The 16,772-nt window shown below is 42.2% G+C and overlaps 1 protein-coding gene across 7 annotated transcripts in view; it reads right to left on the bottom strand.

Annotated features, from left to right (window-relative positions):
* Positions 1–16,772, bottom strand: part of ATP11A (ATPase phospholipid transporting 11A) — a 133,978-nt gene that overhangs the window by 74,185 nt on the left and 43,021 nt on the right. For all 7 annotated transcript variants that reach the window (XR_011363186.1, XR_011363187.1, XM_069970779.1 and 4 more), the window contains exon 2: positions 8,262–8,384. Coding sequence is in view for 5 of the 7 variants with exons in the window: in XM_069970779.1 (XP_069826880.1) it covers positions 8,262–8,384 (123 nt within the window). In the remaining 2 variants the exon portion in view is untranslated. The remainder of the gene's footprint in view (positions 1–8,261; positions 8,385–16,772) is intronic.

The following is a 16,772-nucleotide window of genomic DNA, read 5'->3' as shown; positions in this document are numbered from 1 at the left end:
TTACAGAAAAACAATTTTGGAAGTGTTTCTAACCATTGTGGCTAAGCCCATTAATTGATTTTCAAAGAACTGGTACCCTTGAGGACAAAGCAAGGTCGGGAAGGCCAAAGACTACTTCAGAATCCAAAAAGTACATCAAGTTCAGCTAGATACTAAGACTAAAGACATTTCATCATCAACAATTCATTATGATGCACATTCAATTATTAAGATTAGGAAAACAATTGTGCCTGGGAAAAATATCCGCTGGATATCTAAAAAGGCACAAATTAGGGGCCATTGATTTCCAAAATTATCAGCTTTTTCAGACACATAAAGGGAGAATTTATTTCATACATGGAGTCAGAATCTATATTTACTAATCTATTATGGCAGCACAGGAAAACGCAAATCAACAGTGTACACCTCACCAGGCCCGATCCAAGGTCCAGAAGTTGTCAAAATATGCAATCCAAGGCAGTACTGCCTTTATTCACATCATGTGCTGTTTTAATATACTGTAAAGCCATTTTTATTTACTAATCTCGGGGTAGTTTTTCACAATTCCCTAAACCACAGCTAAGGTTGGCAGTTATTGTAGCAGTTTTTCATTTAGTTCATTTTAATTTTTTGAGCCAAAGTCGATCAAGCAGAAATTATAGAAAGCACTGTATACTAATATGAAAAATAGGCACAAAAAATGGCAAAAATTAGCAGAAAAAGTTTAATCCTCAAAGCCCCCCCAAGCAGGAGGTTGTCTGCTCCTGCACCTATGTATTAAACCATAAGGGCTCCTAATGGGCCCTTATAGTTAAATTCACTGGACAGACAGAGCAAACAGCCATTGGCTGTTTGCTCTGCCAGTCACTCTTATGGCTGCACGCAGGATTCTGCCTCTGGCCACCACAGATTTTATTTTTTAGCCACACTGAACATATCTATTTATTGCTTTGTGTTGTGCGTAGGGGCCCCATGAATCCTAGCTACACCCCTGGGCCTGTGGCATGAACAACTTATATGCCATTTTGTCCATCTTCCCAGCATCTCTTTATAGTGCTACCTCAACAATTCAAAAAAGGAAAAAAAACAGGAAAAGATTTGTATGTATTCTATGTGAAATCTCTTTAGGGCAAATCGTTCTCTGTGGTTCTGCAACAGATCTGAAAAGTATATAGTATTTATGAAATGATCAATAGCCTCATCTTTACAGTACCAGTCTCCGTGCATAAAGATCCATGCCAGGGTCATAATGTCTCAGTCAATATCCATGTTTCTGCTGAGTGAGCGGATGGATAGCATTCTTGCAGTTCTCCATGTGCCTCTATCTGATATACTATAAAAGTTAACTCTCTTCTTTGTAAATTTGTCTTGTGTGGGTTATGGTGTGCACTTACCTTACAGTATGATGCTAAAAGTGCTAAAGGAGCACTGTGGTCTTTATAATAATAATATAATATATTATTATTATTATAATAATATATATTATTATAATATATATAATAATAATTTGTGTGGTCATGATCCATGTAAAACTGCAGCTCCACAGAGTTGGACAGTTTTCTTTTTTAGGCCCTCCCTTTCCTTCGCTATTAGTACCTGTACGTTTTGGCACTGTTGAGGGTCTAGATAGCCAAGGGTGCTGCCATAACTGCTCAGTTCTCAACATGGAGAGCCGTGACTGCCCCCTTGGCTAACTAAGCCCTCCCTATAGCTAGGAAGTGGGAAGGACTAAAAAAAAATCTATATAAAAAGCACAGAATATTTGAAACAGCTGTATCCATGTTATCCAGGCAGCCCTAGCGCTGCATCCATCTTCTCCAGCCACCGGAAGCATTTGGGTCAGCGCAAACCTTAGCTTAATGTCTATGGGACAGAAGCCACCAGGGCACACATTTGGGGTACTAAAGAAATAAAATGGTGGTCTAACAGCAAAGCTGTCTGGCTTTCCAACAGCAACTAATCAGAGCTCAGAGCTTTTCATGTCTTTATGAGTGCTGTGATTGGTTGCTTTGGACAGTTTTCTTTTCAACCCCCCCCCCCCCCCCCCCATTGTATAAAAAACAGCTTTCATTCTAATGAAAACCTGAAAAGGAGGCAAATGGAATTAATCAATTCAATCTTTAAGGGGTATCGAGGCGCTAAACAATTATTCACTAAATAACACACATTACAAAGTTATACAACTTTGTAATGTATGTTATGTTAGTGAATGACCCCCTTCCCCATGTTTCCCCCAACCCACGCCATGGCTGCAGCGAGTCGGCCGGCCTCCCGAAGATTGCATCGACAGAAGACGGGGGTCGACACACGTCAGGTATGTATAGCGCACCACACTTTCGGGTACACGTGCGGGGGTGGGGGGACACCAGAAAGGGGCGATTCACAGACATAACATACTTTACAAAGTTGTATAACTTTGTAATGTGTGTTACTCTGTGAATAATTGCTGAGCGCCGCACTACCCCTTTAAAGCGTAACTGTAATTTCAGGGTCATTTTTCTGAAAACATTAAATATCAACAGTACAAGCGATTTTAAGAAACTCTGTAATAGGTTTTATGTACTAAAAGAGTTTCCTTCTGGACTGAAAAAGCAATCTCCCAGCCTCCCCCCTCACTTCAGAAGAAGCAGGATTTCTGTCCCCATTATGTGGCTATGGAGAGGGGAGTCGCTGTTAGGAGTGACTGAGCACGGAGGATTTCTGCAAAGCACAACACCCTGCAATCTTCTCTAAGTAAGTTCATAGATAAGCACTGACCTTTCTGACACCTGAATTTAGAGTTTTAGGTGCCCAGACAGTCTAGAAACAGCTGACCTTCATGTCACCTCTTCCTGCTCCCTCATCTCCCTCGGCCCCTCCCCCCTCCATAAGGATAGAATGGCGAGAGCAGAACCCGTCTTCACTGGCTTCTCTGTAATGAAGACGTGTTTGCCTGATAATGCACAGATAAGAAGTCAGGGGGGGAGGCTGGGAGATTGCTTCTTGAGTACAGAAGGAGGCTTTTTTGGCTGATGAAACCTATTACAGAGTTTCTTAAAATCGCTTATACTACTGATTTCTGCAATAAAAAAAAACATGACAGTTACGCTTTAACCTCTCAAGTACGCATGACGTACCCGTACGTCATGTGTCCTTAAGAGGTGTTCAGAGCGGGGCCGCGCGGCGACCCCACTCTGAACCGCTGTGATCCCGGGACCGCCGCGTGTAGCCCGGGACCACGGCTATTAGCGGGCACGGTCTAAGTTGACAGCTGCATCCGATCACTGTATGCAGCTGTCCCTGGTGTCTAGTGGGGGTGAATCGCTCCTCTGGGACGTTGTCCTGGAGGAGCGATCCACACATCCTGCTCCGGCCGGGGTCTCCGCCAAAAATGGCGCTGATCCCGGCTCGGCACTCGGATGCTTTCGGCTGCAGCAGCCGCAAGCATCCGAGTGCCAATCTCATTGATCTTTGCTGTATAAATATACAGCAAAGATCTCAATGAGAGATCAGTATATTTATACTAGAAGTCCCCAGGGGGGCTTCTAGTATAAGTGTAAAAAAAAAAAAAAAAAAGTGTTGTTATCAATAAAAAGCCCCCTCCCCTAATAAGTTTGAATCACCCCCCCCCCCCCCCGCCTTTCCCCATGTTATAAATAAAAGTAAATAAATAAATAAACATGTTTGGTATCGCTGTGTGCGTAATCGCCCGAACTATTAATTTATTCCATTCCTGATCTCGCACGGTAAACGGGGTAAGTGCAAAAAAATCCCAAAGTGCAAAATTGCGCATTTTTGGTCGTATCAAATCCTGAAAAAATGTAATAAAAAGTGATCAAAAAGTCGTATATGCGCAATCAAGGTATCAATAGAAAGTAAACATCATGGCGCAAAAAATGACACCTCACACATAGACCAAGGTATAAAAGCGTTATAAGCCTGGGAATGGAGCGATTTTAAGGAACGTATATTTGTTAACAATGGTTTAAATTTTTTACAGGCCATCAGATAAAAGAAAAGTTATACATGTTATTTATCGTTTTAATTGTAACGACTTGAGGAACATGCATAACAAGTCAGTTTTACCCCAGGGCGAATGGCGTAAAAACAATAACACCCCAAATAAAAGAAATGTGTTTTTTTTTTTCAATTTCACCACACATTGAATTTTTTTCTGGTTTCACAATGTCCTTTATGCAAAAATTCAGCCTGTCATTGCAAAGTACAATTAGTGATGCAAAAAATAAGGGCTCATGTGGGTTTCTAGGTGGAAAAATGCAAGTGCTATGGCTTTTTAAACAGAAAAAACGAAAAAACGAAAGTGCAAAAATGAAAATTGGCTCAGTCCTTAAGAGGTTAAGGCCCTATTACATGGGCCGATCTGGAGGAGCAAGAGAGGTCCAACCTGTCAGGTCGCTGCCAGTGCTATTACACACACCGACAGCTAGTGGGTAAGAGCAGGGAGCTGTTCGAACGATCTTTAGATCGTCCACATGGCCCATAGAAGATAGCAGTGGTCTACTGCAGCAGACCGTCACTATAGTTCTAGTTTTTTTCAACATGTTGACAGACAAGGATCAGCTGACATTGTGCTTGTCAGCTGATTGTTGTCTTTTACCAGGAACTATTACACCAAGCGATTATCGGCCGTAACGCCAACAATCGCTTGGTGTAATAGGGCCTTTAGCATGGACTCTTGAACGACTTAAATTGACCTTTCTCATAGTAAATAATAAATAACTTCTTTTAGAAAGTTCTAGAACTTCCTAATTATGACATCTGATGATTATGCTCTTTTTCAATAATTTAAACCAGCACTACGATTATTTCATTAACTAATCATGACCTAGCTAATGCTAGATACACACAATGCAATGTGAACCATACGGCCATAATGCTTAATGTTAGCGGATGCCTGGATGAAGTTCTCAGTAATAAATTCTTTATTATACAATTTTTTTTTTGTTCAAACCAAATGTAATTATGTAATCCAATAAACATTTCCATGCAACGGAGATTAAATAAAATAAAATTGGCTAAAGAGGGTGATTTTCTGATTACCTACGCACGGTTAGCAGAGTTAATAGTAGTGCAACAATCAGCTGAGCATGCAGCTGTGCCGCTTTTCATTAGCTTCAATAGGAAAGTATCTCATTAACACTGGACAACCTATTCTACATAATCAATAATTTCTCTAATTATAAAGTTTAGGAATAACATAAGTCAGGGACCTGACATATAGACATATAAATCCTTGCTTACATCTGTTTAGCTACTGGTGTTTTCCTTTCTATTATTAACCCTAAACTACTGTATCACCAGCATTCACAAGCACATATATACAAAGTCAGGAACTGCAAATGACGCCTATGGCTATGGCTGTATCCCAGTTTTCCAGGCGGTTCTCCGGCTGTATCCACCCTCTTCACGGAGGCTGCAGACAGCGGGAATCAGACGCCGAGAGTTCAGTTTCATACGAACCCGAACCTCGGCCAGTTCACTCATCTCCACTGACAAGTTGTTTAAAACAACCTTCCTGCCGAGTTCCTACAAAATCTGTGTGTAAGTGTACCTAAAAGAACTGATGCTGTTTTGAAAGCAAAGGATAGTCACACCAAATACTGATTTTATTTAGATTTCTCTTTTGTTCAATTACTTCCCATTTGTTAATTGATCAAAATAAACTAATGGTGTGTTTACACAGAGAGATTTATCTGACAGATTTTGGAAGCCAAAGCAAGAAATGGGTTTGAAAAGAGGAAAAAACTCAGGCTTTCCTTTATGACCCATTCTCTGTTTATATGTTCCTGGCTTTGGCTTCAAAGAACTGTCAGATAAATCTGTCTATGTAATGCAGCATAACACTCCCATGTATTGTAAAATAAATCCCTGTGGACCTAACTGTGCTCTGTTTCAGGGGGAGGGGGGCAGGCAGGGGAGTTTTAACTTTTCTGAGAAGAAAAGGCCACAGTCTGGTCCACAGGGGGTTAATTTAACCCCTGTGGGCTAGACTGTGGTCCGTAGGTGGGTGGGAGGGGGTGACAGTCTGGTCCCCAGAGAGTTAAATTAACCCACTGTGGGCCAGACTGTGCTCCGTTAGTGGGGGAACGGGGGAGACATAGGGTTAACTTACACTCCAGTCTTCTACCGGTCTTCAGACAATCAGTGGCTGAGATGGGACCCTGCTGCAGCCGCTGATTGGCTGAGTAGACACTTGTACAGTGTCAGCTCATCCAATCAGCGGCTGCAGCGATGTCCTGTCGCAGCCACTAATTGGCTGATGGCAAATTTAAACAAGCAGAGCCCGGCATACTTCAAGCTCAGTGCGCCGGGCTTTGGTAAAGAAGGAAAACATCAGAGGTGAGCATGGACACTACCCCCTCCCCCCCCCCCCCCCCCACACACACACACTGCACCCATCCCAGCAAGGAAGGGGACACTTAACATCCGTCCTTTCGGGTATGCATGAATTGCATCCCCACTTAATGTGGCCCCCAGGGGATTGCATCCACACTTAACCTGCTGGGGGCCAAAATGATCTTACACTGTACCTATAGCAGCAAAGAAGGGGCTTAAGTGCTGCCCTTACTTGCTGGGATGGGTGCAGTGTGGGGGCAAGGGGGGAGTGTCTATACTCACCTACAATGTCTTCCTTCTTCACCAGAGTCCAGCACACTGAGCTTAAAGTATGCTGGGCTCTAGTTCTTCAAATTTGCCATCATTCAATCTGCAGCTGAGGAGGGACATCGCTGCAGCCACTGACTGGCTGTGTTCACACTGCACAAGTGCCTGCTCAGCCAATCAACGGCTGCAGAAGGGTCCCGATTCAGCCGCTGATTATCCGAAGGGTAAGTTAACCCTATGTTGCCCCCCATCCGCCCATAACGGAGCACAGTCTGGCCCAGAGGGGGTTTATGTAACCCTCCAAGGACCAGACTGTCAACATGTGGACCCCCTCTGACCCCCCTACAGACCTCAGTCTAGCCCACAAAGGGTTATGTTAACCCCCTGGGGACCAGACTGTGGCTTTTTCTTCCCAGAAAAGTGACACAAAACGCCACAATTTGCTGGAAAAACGCCAAACCGTCTGTGTTTGCTGTGCCTGCTGTGTTTTGGAAAAATTGACACATAGCCTCAAGAATGCCACAAAGGGGCAAAAACCCCACTCCAAAAAAAAAAACATGTGTGTAAGGGTCCATTTACACAGAAAGATTATCTGACAGATTATCTTTCAAGGATTTGAAGCCAAAGCCAGGAACAGACTATAAACAGAGATCAGGTCATAGAGGAAAGCCTGAGATTTTTCCTCTCTTCAAATCCGTTCCTGGCTTTGGCAGATAATCTGTCAGATAATCTTTCTGTGTAAATGGACCCTTATGCTACGTTTACACGGAACGATTATCGGGCAAATTTTTGCGATAACGACCGAATTCGAACGATAATCGTACGTGTAAACACGGCGAATGATCGATAAATCTTTCATTTTGATCTTTTAACATGTTCTTAAATCGTCGTTCGCAAAAAATTTGCCAATCGTTCCTGTTAACAGTCGTTCACTGATTTTACCTATGTGTGAGATAGGCTTAAGCGATCGCAAAACGAATTTTCTGTACGATATATCATTCCATCTAAATGCTGATCGTTATGAAAAAAAAAATCATTACTTCGAAATCGTTAATCGTACGATCGGCCCAATAATCGCCTCGTGTAAACTTAGCATTAGGCATATCATAAACTTCCATTGACTTCCTAGCTGCTGGCATTTTTGAAAAAAAAAAAAAAAAATGCCATGGTATTTTTATTGTCATTTTTTACAAATTCTAAGACAGTGTGAAGACAGCATGGCTATCCAGATATGCAGACCACAGGAGCACTGCATACATAGCTTTGGTTTGTATATGGTATATATACAGTATATTTCCTAAAACATTTTGCCCTGTTTTAAAAACCACAAAAGTAAATAGGATTTAACTTGGTTCTTATTTTCTTATTAAACAAGAGAAATATGAAAAATATTGTAAACCCCTATCAAATATATCTCGCCTTTATATAAAATGAGCAAAATAAACCAGCCTCTCAGGATTAGGATAGCCTGCCATCTCCACCTGTCACAGTAGAATGTTCAGTCAAAGCAAAGGATACAGAAGAAAATGACACCAGGCTTTTGTGTAGCACACATGAGTGCGATGCTGAGCCGCCCAGAGCTTAGAGCATCAATAATAAGCAGAAGCAGCTGCCGCTGTGGAAGGCTCCAGCCAGGTAACTACACAGGTGAGTTGATCTAGAACAGTAAACAAGCTTACCTTTGAGGAGACGATCCTGTTATCTGGATACCTCTGAGGAATGTAAGCTTCAGTGCCTGGAGGAGGCTCTTTGTGACCGACATAAATAGTGCGATTGTCTACCCAATTTTCTTCTCCAGCACACTAGGAAAGAACAAGGGTTTATTGCATGAGCTTGTTAGTATAAAGAAGATATTTTTCTGCATTCAGTTCAACAAATTATATATATAAAAAAAAAATTGAATCATACCATTAAAAGGTACTGTGAGCTTCTATTGTTTACAACACCACTTGCACTGAGCCATAAGAACAGAATCAAATTTTTTATGTTACTTAGGCTGGGTTCACACTACATTTTTTCTATCCGTTTTTGCAAAAGCATTTGATCCGTTTTTCCATTGACTTTCATTATAAAAAAAAAAAAAGGGTAAAAACGGATCCGTTTTTTCTTTTTTACGAACACAAAAATGAGGTCAACTACGCTTTTGTGTACATGAAATAAATGGATCTGTTTTAGGTTAGCTTCATACGTACCGGATCCGCTGCGGATCCTGTACTGTGAAGCTAAATGGGTCCCATACACGCAGTGGATGTCTGTATAGGACCCGGCCTCTTTAACCCCGCCTCCCGCCCGCAGCCCCGATCCCGACTCCCCTCGCTTCTCATCAGCCAATCAGTGCACGGCAGCACTGATTGGCTGATGGGTAGCGATGGGAGCCGGGATCGTCACACACAGCCGCGACGCAGAGCAGGTAATGTATCCTCGGGGCTGGCGGCAGGGGGGTTACAGGGGCCGGGTCCCATACAGGCATCCACTGCATGTATGGGACCCATTCAGCTTCACAGTACAGGATCCGCAGAGGATTTTGCTGCAAACTCGCAGCATGAAATCCACTGTGGATCCGGTATGTGTGAAGCTACCCTCAGGGTGCCTTCACACCTACCGACTCGCAGCGTTAATAACGCTTCAAGTCGGCTAGGTCCTGGCAGATCACTGTCAGTACATACACGCAGCGGTCTGGACGACCGCTGCGTGTGTGTAAATCTGCCGGCCACTTAACCCCTTCTGATGCCAGCCGGCCGCCTCCCGCTCAGCTCTGTATACATTACCTCCTCGCTCCACGGGGTCCCGGCGTCCTGCTCTCCCGCCTGGCCAATCAGTGGCTGCGGCAGGGCAACACACTGATAGGCCGGGCGTGGGAGCAGGACGCCGGGACCACGCAGAGCAAGAAGGTATTTATACAGAGCGGAGCAGGAGGCGGCCGGCATCATAAGGGGTTAAGGGGCTGGCAGATTTACATACACGCAGCAGTCGTTCAGACCACTGCGTGTATGTAATGACAGTGATCTGCCAGGACCTAGTCCGAGTCGGTAGGTGTGAAGGCACCCTCAATCCATATTTTCTTTATAATGTAAGTCAATAGAAAAACGGATCAAAACGGATTGCACACAAATGCATATGTTTTTCCATTCGTTTTTCATCCGGGAAAAAACGGATTGCAAAAACGTAGTGTGAACTCTAATCCGAATTTAGTTGTTTTTTTTTTTTTTTTTTTTTTGCATTTACTTTAATTTGTTAGGGTATGTTCACACTGAGTAAATCAGGCGGAGAGTTCCGCTGCGGAATCCCGCCTCAGTGTGCCATTGGCTGTCTCCTCCGCTGCCGCCACTCTCCGCTCGAAGAAGTGACATGTTACTTCTTCGAGCCGAGAGCGGCGGCAGCGAAAAAGCACGCTCGTCCATACAGAAGCAGTGTCACCCTGAGACGGACGGGGTTCCACCTGATTTACTCATTGAGAACATACCTTAGGGTCCATTTACACAGAAAGATTATTTGCTAAAGATTTGAAGCCAAAGCCAGGAATGGATTTGAAAAGAGGAGATATTTCAGGCTTTCCTTTTTGATCTGATCTCTGTTTACAGTATGTTTCTGGCTTTGGCTTCAAATTTTTGGCAGATAATCTTTCTGTGTAAATGGACCCTAAGGTATGATGTTCACAATGAGTAAATCAGGTGGAAGCCCTGCCGTTCTCGGCTATTAAGCAAAAAATGCATATTTTTCGGCGGAAAATGGCCACATGTGAATAAATTTATTCGCAAATGGCCATTTTCCGCCAGGGGGGCAGGTAGGGGGTTTGGAGGGGGTGAGGACTCTGAGTCCACTTAATTCATCATTTTTTTTTGCAAAAAAATTATCAGGAAACCTACTCCAGCTCTGAGCTAGCGTAGGTTTCCTCAGCACATATACTGGTGCGCATGGGATTTATGTAGAGGCAATGCGCCTCTACATAAATCTCCGTACTGTCGGAGCTGCGGGGAAATTTAAGTCCGGCGCAGAAAACGCCAGACTTAATAAATGTCCCCTTTAGTGTCAAGAAATTGTAGGCAACAATGTCAAACCACACAGTAGCTCCACTTCCAAGCACTAAAGTGTAAATGTACTACAGTGTGTCAGAAAGGTTATGTAAGGTCAGATCCCAATAAACAGTAACCCTGACTAGTAAAAACAAAAAAGGCTGCAATATTGCCAGAGCGTATTGATTCCATTTATCTATATACATGTCCCTTAAGCATTTAGGGGATTGATTGGTTGTGTCTGTACAGCTGGCACACTGGTCAGTTGCCGCATCCCATGAGATACTACATAAGGCTTGATAGCAACTGTGCTTCCTGAGAACTGAATTCCCCATGTACTGTATAAATAGCAGCAGAAAGAAAGGCAGGGGTATTGAGCTACGTTCGTGATATGTTGCAATACACAGTAAGCAAGCCTTTTCTATTGCTAATAAATGACTAAAAGTAAAAGGAAATCCTGGAGCAACTAACCAGTGTCAAATTATGTGATTTGTACAGGGGGGAATAATGAAGCATGTTAAAATGACCAGTGTATAAATTCTGCAAGCTGCTGGATACTCAGGAGTCTAGTATTTTTTACCACTGACAACTACAAAGGAGGGAAGGCAAATGATGTTTTACAATATCTGGGTGATTTAGATAAGATGGAGGAAAACCTGTGCCTATGTTTGTTGAAAAGGGGACTCTTGGTGGGGGAAAGAAAGCTCCAAGGTGAGAGAAGAGCACACCTCATAAATCACTGATACTGGAAAAGGAAAGTCCCAACGGAATATATGTGTCTTATGCTACATTTACACGGAACGATAATTCGCCCGATCGTACGATTAATGATGTCGGAGTAACGTTTTTTTTTTTTATAACGATCAGCGTTTAGACGGTACAATATATCGTACCGAAATTCATTTTGCGATCGCTTAAAGCCTATCTCACACATTGGTTAAATCAGCGAACGACTGTTCACACGGAACGATCTGCGAATTTTTTGCAAACGATCAACGACGATTTGAGAACCTGCTGAAAGATCAATCCTTGATCGTTCGCTGCGTTTACACGTACGATTATCGTTCGAATTCGACCGTTATCGTCCAAATTCGCACGATAATTGTTCCATGTAAACGCAGCATAAGGGCCCATTTACACAGAAAGATTATCTGACTGATTATCTGCCAAAGATTTAAAGCCAAAGCCAGGAAAGGATTTGAAAAGAGGAGAAATCTTAGGCTTTCTTTTATGACCTGATCTCTGTTTATAGTCTGTTTCTGGCTTTGGCTTTAAATCTTTGGCAGATAATCTGTCAGATAATCTTTCTGTGTAAATGGACCCTAAGCAGACAAGATTCTGCATATACAAACTCTACCCTATGACAAGCTTACCCACAGAAAAAAGAGAAATAATAAAGAACAGGTATGTGTTGTAGTGTCCTGCCACCAATGTCATAATAAATTCTATTATTCTTTGGTCGCTGCTCCACAACTTTATTTTAACCTTTATTAAAGGGGTACTCCGGCGATTTTATTTCTTTCTGAGATTTGAAATTTTACTTCTGTGTAAGTCCTACGGGAAATGGTGTTTTCCTTTCATTCTGAAACAGTGCTGTCTGCTGCTACCTCTGTCTGTGTCAGGTACTGTCCAGAGCAGTAGCAAATCCCCATAGAATATGTCTCCTGATCTCCAGACTGGAAAGAATACACCATTTCCTGCAGGGCATATAGCAGGCGACAAGTTCTTGAAGACTGTAGATTTTTTTTTATAGATGTAAACTACAAATCTCTGGCACTTTCTGGTACCAGTTGAGTTAAAATATTTTTTCCCTGGAGTACCTCTTTAAAGGGAAATTATCAGCAGGCCTTAATCCCACCCCTAAGCTTTATATTCACATCCCCCTAAGCCTGATTTCAGAACCTAACTTTATATTCACAGCCATGAGTCTGAACCACTTCCCTTTTCCTGAACGGTGAGATGAGAATAACTTTTATTTCATAAAGGGGTTAATGGCTAGCCTTATGGGGGACTGAGGCTAGCAGATATTTAATCTTGCCCGACAGTGCAGCTTTATCTATTTATTTTAATTATTTGGGAAAAAACACATACAGCTTTTCATAAGTAAACTAAAATTGATAACCAGTAGAGATGAGCGAACCGGGTTCGGGTTCGAGTCGATCCGAACCCGAATGTTCGGTATTTGATTAGCTGGGGCTGCTGACCTTGGATAAAGCCCTAAGGTTGTCTGGAAAACATGGATACAGCCAATGACTATATGCATGTTTTCCACATAGCCTTAGGGCTTTATCCAACTTCAGCAGCCACCGCTAATCAAATGCCGAAAGTTCGGGTTCAGATCGACTCGAGCATGCTCGAGGTTCGCTCATCTCTAATAACCAGCCATAAAGTATAGCCTAGTATAGCCTTGTCTCTATTGATAAAGGAAAGGTACCATAAGCATTCAGTGTATATAATGAAATATATGAATAATTTAAATTCACCATTGTAAAATGCATTATGTTAATGTACAGTCTACAAAGGTATGATTGACAAAAAGGGCAAAGTTACCTGCCCTGTTAACAAGAGATGTAAGCAGGGCAAGCCGTTTCCCATTACCGTATAACATCTTGTCAGTGTACCATAACAATTGGAAGGAAAGCAGACACAATGCTCAAATTACCCTGCTCCAACTGGCAGAGCAGACATGCTGTTTGACCTGACCGGCTTGCACTTGTAAACAAGAAATTAATGTTTGCAATAAAATGCATTCTGGGAGAGACAAAAAGTGCATATCAGTTATCATTATAGAGCTCTTCTAGCATGAGAACTGGATGAATAGAAGCATTACAGTCTATACAACATCTTAATGTAAATCATTCCATTTAAAATAAATACTACATTTAAAAGCCATTACAATGCTATCCACAAGCAACAAATGACATTTATTAAAGAAATGGTATCTGATGAATATGCTGTCTGACATTGATGGGTCTAATGTTTATATACAGTAATACCAGAAATCATCTTGTTTAGTAACTAGTGTTTTAATGAAAAAAAATGGAAAGGCCAGTTATAGCGCAGTCTGTCTGGGACATAAAACCATCGATTGGGCCGTTAAATCAAAGACATACAGTACGCTTGGTTCCTAGCCATTGATTCCCCTTTGTATTCGGTAAACACTACTTAGGGAAAAATGTGCTACTTTTGGATGTCTCTGATGTTTCTGAAATAAAAATAAAATATTAGACAAGGGGAACTTTACTAAATGCAGCTTTGAATTGTTCCTGAATATATTTACAATGTTGGGTCCATTCACATTACAGAATTGGCGCAGAAATTTTGTGCAGAACCCTTCCTGCTATGTGTTTCAATGGGAGGCCTTGTGTGCCTCCGCTCTCCGTGCCTCTCAAAGAATTGACATGTCAATTCTTTGAGCGGAAAGGCGCAGAGAGTGGAGGCACACAAGGCCTCCCACTAAAACACATAGCAGGCAGAATGTGGCGCCAATTTCATGGGCGGAGGTTCGGCACAGAATTTCGGCACCAATTCCATAGTGTGAATGGATGCTTAACCTCTTTTGCATAAAAAGTGGTCTTTCATGGGGGAGTGCAGTAACCTGGGGTTGCTTGGTGATAACAGCAGTGGGCTAGGTGTTGGTGTTTTGACTGGGCACTTGTCACTGTGGTCAGGAGTGGTGATGTCCAATCCGGAGTATACTAACACTATGCTTTTTAAAAGGTAGCACTGGGTGTATAGGAGTCCAGAACTTAACCAGAATAACACTAATCTTCATTGCAATACAGTTGTAGACTTTAAAAGTGAAAGTGCGCAAAAGGTAGTCACAAATATAGGTGGTAAGAAATGCCCTTTCCCTTGATGGACAACACAGAAAGCTTGGTTTGTGCGCTTGAGTGTTGCAGTGCTGACCACAAAATCATTGCCAGTCGCTGGCTAGTCAGTGTAACCATTCATTATCTCACAGGGATCAGTATTACATTATGATACTAAAATGATTGTATTCACGCCTTTTTGTAGCAATTTATCCTTTCATTTAAATATTTATTGTTTAAAAGAAAAATTAGTCACTTGTCAGTTGCTAAGCAATTGCTTAAGCGATTTAACTGTATGTGTAAAAGAACCCGTAGTCCCCAGTATGGCTCCCAATCTTATTCCTTGTCCCCAGCATGATTCTCCTTCTCATTCCTAGTCTACAGCATGACTTCCCATTTCATCTTATTTCTAGTCTTCAGCATGGCTTCCCTTCTCAATGTGGCTCCCACCATGGCCCTTTTCTCAATACTGTTCCCCAACATGGCACCCTATGTCACTCCTGGCCCCATGCATGGTTTTTACCTTATCTTTGTCTCCAACATGGCTCCACATCTCAAATCTGGTTCTCAGTATGGTTCCCCAAGTTCTTTGTATTTTTAGCATTCATCCCCATCTTATTCCTGGTCACATAAATGGCTTTCCACTTTATTCCTTGATCCCAGCATAGTTCCACTCATTTCTAATCCCCAACATAGCACATGACAGTGCTATATACTTACCTGTCCCACTCCGCCGCAGCTTCGTATTTCCAGGCCGTCTGCTCTCTGCAGCAGCCTGGGAACCAGCAGTAGCAGCAGAGCAGGACAGGTAAGTTACATCACTCTCATATCCCCCGTAGCATAGCAGTTTATGTGATTATCCCGGACAACTCCTTTAGCCATAGAACAGTGTCAATTTGGATAATGTATTGCTAATGTTAGATTTAGCACTGCTTATAAGCTCATTATTTTTGGTCTCTTCGTATTACTGTCCATTTTTTAGTTGAATGTGGGTCCTAATCATCACTCAAGTTAAATGTGGCTCATGGCCATGCAGTTTTGCCACAGATAGGTTTCCAAACTATAGCTTTACCAGCAAAACCATGTGTCCATTAACAACTTATAAACTGCGCTGATTTTTAATAAAACTGTATAATGTGTTTTTTATGTTGTAGACACTTGACTGCTTGGCAACCATGTTGTGTGGGTGCGTCGTAATACAAGACTGTGCTTCATATTAGGCTATCTCAAATAGATCTTATTGGACTCATGGCTGATATGTGCTATAAAGTATTTAAGTGATTGTTGGGGGTCCCAGAGCTTAGATACACATCAGTAACATATCAAAAAAATGTTTTTATTATTGAAGGCACTATTGATGGTAGGTTTTTAAATTTCTTTCTAGCCTATTACACCTTAGCATTGGACAGATGACAGTCGCCTTAAATCTCCTTAGGCAGATAACACAGATAAAACCTTGTTTCCTCTCATTTAAGACGTCTAAGGATAATTGGAATGTCTGTCCCTGTATACAGTAGACTGTTCAGAATTAGCTGACAAATCTCTGTGTAGCCAGCTTAAAGGGGCCCTTTGGTTCACAGTAAAAATTTCACAATTTATTTGGAATAAATGGTGCCCTCCTTTTCATCCAGAGGGGACTGGGAATGGGATGAATAGCAGCAACAAGACTAAGGCCCGTATTATACAGGACGATTATCATTTGAAAAATTGTTAGATTGTTCTCATTTAAACAATAATAATTTTGTGTAATAGCAGGCAATGATTAAACGACCAACAAGAAATCATTGATCATTTGATAGAATCTGGACCCATTTTCATCGTTGATCGTTCGAACATTATTCGGTGTAATAACCAGTGGTTCGGGCGTTCCCTGGTCTATCAGCCAGGAAAGGACGAGCACAAGAACGACCGTAAGTAACGATCATCATCCTGAGTAATAGGGTGAATGATTTAAGATTGTTTGTCGAGGTGGTTGTTTGAGATAGTTTATAGAGATGAGCGAACCGGGTTCGGGTTCGAGTCCATCCGAACCCGAACTTTCGGCATTTGATTAGCGGTGGCTGCTGAACTTGGATAAAGCCATAAGGCTATGTGGAAAATATGGATATAGTCATTGGCTGTATTCATGTTTTCCAGACAACCTCAGAGCTTTATCCAAGTTCAGCAGCCCCCGCTAATCAAATGCCGAACGTTCGGGTTCGGATGGACTCGAACCCGAACCCGGTTCGCTCATCTCTAATTGTTTATTGTTAATCGCTGAGAAATCATCCGATGTAATACCACCCAAAGAGATGAGCGAATTTACAGTAGTAGCAAAGCTAAGTGCTTCACTAGGCTCGGTGGTTGGCTTGTCAACCAGCTGCCT

This window comes from Dendropsophus ebraccatus, chromosome 5 (assembly GCF_027789765.1).
Source record: "Dendropsophus ebraccatus isolate aDenEbr1 chromosome 5, aDenEbr1.pat, whole genome shotgun sequence".
Lineage (NCBI taxonomy): Eukaryota > Metazoa > Chordata > Amphibia > Anura > Hylidae > Dendropsophus > Dendropsophus ebraccatus.
The sequence above is the reverse complement of the archived record's forward strand: the minus strand, read 5'-3'. Positions and strand labels throughout refer to the sequence as shown.